The sequence below is a fragment of the Gekko japonicus genome, unplaced genomic scaffold (genome assembly GCF_001447785.1).
Source record: "Gekko japonicus isolate JY-2015 unplaced genomic scaffold, Gekko_japonicus_V1.1 scaffold2117, whole genome shotgun sequence".
NCBI classification, from domain to species: domain Eukaryota; kingdom Metazoa; phylum Chordata; class Lepidosauria; order Squamata; family Gekkonidae; genus Gekko; species Gekko japonicus.
In genome coordinates, this window is record NW_015176040.1 from 314525 (window position 1) to 319402 (window position 4878).

General features: G+C 55.9%; 1 protein-coding gene across 1 annotated transcript in view; it reads left to right on the forward strand.

Annotated features, from left to right (window-relative positions):
- Window positions 1-2125, forward strand: part of TMX1 (thioredoxin-related transmembrane protein 1) — a 16136-nt gene extending 14011 nt beyond the window's left edge. Inside the window, exon 8 of the mRNA XM_015426655.1 lies at window positions 1365-2125. Coding sequence (XP_015282141.1) covers window positions 1365-1534 — 170 coding nt within the window. The 3' untranslated portion in view covers window positions 1535-2125. The remainder of the gene's footprint in view (window positions 1-1364) is intronic.
- The last annotated feature ends 2753 nt before the right edge of the window (window positions 2126-4878 follow it).

Sequence of the window (4878 nt, forward strand, 5' to 3'; positions counted from 1 at the left end):
TCCGTTCTAACCCGACTGCTCAGCAATTTCATGGAGTGCCCACGGGTTCTTGTATTGTGAGAAAGGGAGAAAAGTACCTCTTTCTTTACCTGCTCTTTCCCATGCATAATCTTATAAACCTCGATCATGTCACCCCTCAGTCGTCTTTTCTCCAAGCTAAAGAGCCCTAAGCGCTTTAACCTTTCCTCATAGGGAAAGTGTTCCAACCCTTTTATCATTCGAGTTGCCCTTTTCTGCACTTTTTCCAAAGCTATAATATCCTTTTTAAGGTGTGGTGACCAGAATTGCACACAGTATTCCAGATGAGGTCGCACCATTGATTTATATAGGGGCATTATGATATTGGCTGATCTGTTTTCAATACCCTTCCTAATAATCCCCAGCATAGCATTGGCCTTCTTTATTGCAGTCACACACTGTCTCGTCATTTTCAGTGAGTTATCTACTAATTTGCTGCCAGAGGATGTGGTGATGGCCACAGGAATAAAGAGCTTTCAAAGGGGATTAGATGGATTCATGGAGGATGTCTATAAGTGACTACTAGCCATGGTGACTGAGCGGAGCCTCCACATTCAGAGGCACTAATCCTCTGAATCCCAGAGCCAGGAGGTCTCCGTACCCTGTAGTTGGCCACAGAGGGACTGGTTGGCCACTGAGTGAGGCAGGATGCTGGACGAGATGGACTGTTGGTCTAATCTAGCAGGGCTCTTCTGATGTTCTCAATATCTCAGTGTTCAGCTGAGAGGTTTTGATGTTTGTTTCAGCTGGCAAAACGGCACAGCCCTTAGCAAAGAGAGTGTGCAATAAACAAGGCCCTGGTGTTTAGCCCTCATCGCCTGGGGCGGGGTGGTGTCAGGGTCCTTAGCCAGGTTACGCAACACAGGGCTTCATGAGAAGATAACTGTTTATTGGTAAATCCAGTACTAGAGACACGTGTACAGCTTGTGTCAGGAATGGCCGACAGCACTAGGGCCTCTGACTTATACTAGGATCAAACATCCCCCTGGTAAGCCTAAGCCAATGGATACATCCTGTGTGCGTGGGCAGAGCAAGCAGGCCAAGCAAAAGCCGTTAACTTTTCCAGCTGGGTAAAACTGCAGCTGGAGCATCTACAAGGTCAAACATAAGATAGCAAACGGTGAGCCAGGGAGAGCTGAGACAGAAAACGGGAGGGCACCCCCTCCACATTCCAGACCTATGACAGGGCTACCTGACAGGTGGGGTGGCAGATTTGCTTGAGAATATCTCTGGGGCTTGGCATCTCTTCTAAGAAATCCAGATGTGCACCAAACCTGAAACATCTGGGACTTGGATCAGGTAGGCTTCACCAACAGTAAAGGTTTTCTTTCTTCTTTTTCTTAAAGAAAAGTTGGCCGAGTCTGCAGAGCCCTGGAAGCCGCTGGGAGAAGAGATCGAGCCCAGAGACGATGACGTTTCCCAGGCCGAGCCGGAGCACCACGAGCCGCTCGTCCCGTTGCCAAGCGCACTGCGGCAGCGAGCCGCGCCCCCCGCCGCAGGAGCAGAGAAGTCGTAGCAAACCCCACCCCCTTTCGCTCTCCCGTGTTGCTCTTCAGTGGCCGGTCAGACTCGCCCGGAGAGGGGCGCGCGTGTCCTCCCTCCCCAAGAGAACTGAGAGACGCAACCGTTTTGGGGGAACAGCCTTCTGCGTGAAAAGCCTCTTAGGGGCTCTTGAAAAAGTTGTGTTGGATTGTTCCTGAATACCCAGGCAGAGGGGCGTCCGTAAGCGGGGCTTCGTCGATACGTTGCGGGAGGCTTCCGGGTGCGTTCTTCCCCAGGATCCTGGCTTTGGCGGGTCAGCTGGGGGGAGGGGGGCCCGCAGAGCCTCTAGCCACAGCCGGGACTTCTCTGTTTCAAAACAAAACACAAAACCCTCCCCCCGGCTGCTGCTGGTGGGAAGAAGACCCTGCAGCCGCCCCCTCCCGCATTCACTGGCGTCACCCAGGGGCCTCTCGGAGGGGGTCCCCCCTGTAGTGTTATCAAAGGTTTTGTCCAAAACAGCTGAAGGGGGGGGGCTCCGAAGTGAGCACTGAGTTGGCAAACCAAAATATGGCAAAGTGGTTTTGAAACCGAGAAACGTTTCAGTAGCGGCTGGGCGGGGGGGGGGGGGGGGGGAGGTTCCTGCCCAAAGGAATGTGCCCCGAGCGCCGTGTCTGAAGCAGCCGTCACGTTCGTTTCCCGTGGCTTGTTCTCGTTGCCCGCCCCTGAGCACCGGATCTCTCCCTCCTCCGCGTGTCGTGTTCAGTTCTGGGTGGTGTCTCCCGATTTCCAACCCCGCAAAGCGGGGGGGGGGGGAGCAGAGCCCCAAACCCCACTCCACCCTGTGCCATTTGCCCCCCCCCGGGCCGTGTGCGGGTGGGGGTTCAGGTCCGTGATTCCACGGGCTTGGCCGACTGTTGTGGCCGGGTGTGACGCCCGCCATTTGGCTGCCACCTTACCTGTTTGTTTGTTTGTTTGTTTCTGTTTACAATATCTGGAAAATGAAGGATGGATGCCTCGCCTCTCTTTCCCAGGTGCCTTTTCCTACCGGGACCCTTGAAGGAAAGCTTATTGTTACTGCCTGCCTTGGGAACAGCTCTGCTCCCACAGCGTTTTCCTTCCGCTGGGCCTTGAAGCCCAGCAGCGGAGGACCCTGTGTGCGTTTCCGCATGTCGGCCTCTCTCCGCTTTGCAAAGCCGACCGCCGGCTGCTCACTTCCTGTCCTCGGGCGCGGCCTTCTCCCGTGGAGAGCTTCTGGTGCGAGATTGGGCGTTTTCCAGGATTTGATCTTTGGGACCAACCGAGGGAGCAATTTAACCCGTATCCATGCCTTGAACACCGCTGCAGAATGGGAGGAAGCTGTCGGAGTGGGGAGTGGGGGACTCTTAAGGCTGTGCTGTTGTTTTTTGACACCACGGCAGAATTCGCCTGCCTGGGGGAACCCTTTTGTTAGATGTAGGCATGAGGTCTTCTTCCAAATAGGTGCTGGACAGTGCATCCACCTGGACTGGCTTATAGCAGCAGTGGCAAAGGCCGTCTAGGGCTGTCCGTGGTCTGGTGAGAACCCCAAATACCTTGGAACCAGAGCTCTTTCTGTAGCAGGATCTCCTTTGCATATTAGGCGACACACCCCTAATGTAGCCAGTCCTCCAAGAGCTTACAGAGCTCTTCTTACAGGGGCTACTGTCAGCTCTTGGAGGATTGGCTACGTTAGGGGTGTGTCGCCTAATATGCAAAGGAGTTCCTGCTACAAGAGGAGCCCTGTTTGGAACTACGTTCTTCCATGGCTGTTCCTGACCTTCCAGTACAACAGCCGGTTTGGGGGGTTCTTGTTTGCGAGTTGTCGGCCTTTCGTCTGGCTTGGGGCCCCCATCACAGGACCTTGCGCTCAGATGAAAAGCCTTTCTGTGCGTGCCTCCCTTTCTCTCCCTCTCTCGGGCATTCTAGCCTCTTTTGCCTGTTTCCTTGTCTGCCCTGCAGGGGAAGATGTTCCCAGCTCTCTTGGGGGGCAGGGCCTCGAAGTCAGGGGGGGGCCCTGCAGCGGGTCATCTCCAGCCGGATGGTACATGGCTTCCCAATGCAGGTGGGTGGGCCAGACGGCCGGCAGGCACCGACCACTCCCTGGGCTGCCCCGTCTTGGCGGCCGAGCCCACGTTTTGCCCCTTTCTGGACCGTCTGGTCGTTTTTAAGCAAGGCTGTTGGGAACGGGGCCGTGCCTGCAGAAGGCTTGTTGTGTTGGTTGTTAGGGCTGCTTGGAGCTCAGTTGCCGGTGTGAAGGTTTCTTCTTGGACTTCTGTTTTGCCCTCCTTTGTCGAGGCGAGTTCTGTTCTGTGTCCGGGGGTGGGGGGGGAAGTATGTCTGGGCCTGCTTTGCGTCAGTGAAGACGCACCGGCAAAAGGGGGGGGAGAGATTGGCCTTCTTGTAGCGGAAAGGTGACTTAATTCCATTCTCGGGAAGGGCTGGCCACAGAGTCACACAACGGCCGCCATGTGCCCCCCCTCCCCAGGCAGGTCAGGTAGTTGACCCCACTGCAGACAGGGCCATTCTGTACTATTTGGACCAGAACTTGGGTTCATCTTCTGAGCAGCTTTGCCAGGGCCTCGGGGGAGGGTGTGTGTGTGTTACGGGTGGTGGAGTGGGCCGCGCCATTTCAGACGGTGGGAGGAGAGTGCCATTTTGAATGCTCTCCATCCCTTTGTGGGAAAGGGACAGGAACTCGTGCGTCAGGGAAAGGGAGGCTGCTGCCCCGCTCCTTCCCTGGTGGGCTCGGCTTCTGCTTGCGGGGGTGTGTGTGTGTGTGTCACGCAGGAGAGCTTTGTGCCTCCCTCCCCGGCTCTAATCCGACATGGCGCAGTCCTCCCGACCACCACTGGCCACCGCAAACCGTGCCGTGTTCCCTGCACAGTCCCGGGTGGACGTCTCCATTCGGGAAAGGGGGGAGCCGCCTCGAACCCCAAACGCTTCTGCCGTTCCAGAGGGGGGGGGGCGTGTTGCTCCTGCTGGTCACGTGGTCCGGGGAGGCCGCACTCCAGGGGTTGGGTTTGGTCTGCGTTGCCGAGGATGGGTCCCCACCGGTCGCAGACAGCTCAGTATTTCCCCTCTCTTTTAACGCCTGCATTTCAAGGGCTAGAAGGCCGGCCTCTTCCTCTGCAAGACATTTCCAAGCAATAAAGCTCTCTCTCTCTGTGTCTGGAGTCATTCCTCCGTGCGTCTTTGCGGCAGATTATTTTAGAGTCCCCGGTTGGGTGTCTCAAACGGGTAGGGCGTAATAAACTCCCGTGTATGTTTTTGTCACATCATCAAAAGTAAGAATCTCCCCCCCCCCACACACACACACAAACGACACTCCTCAGTCTGTCTGGAGCAATTGTTCAGGTGCTG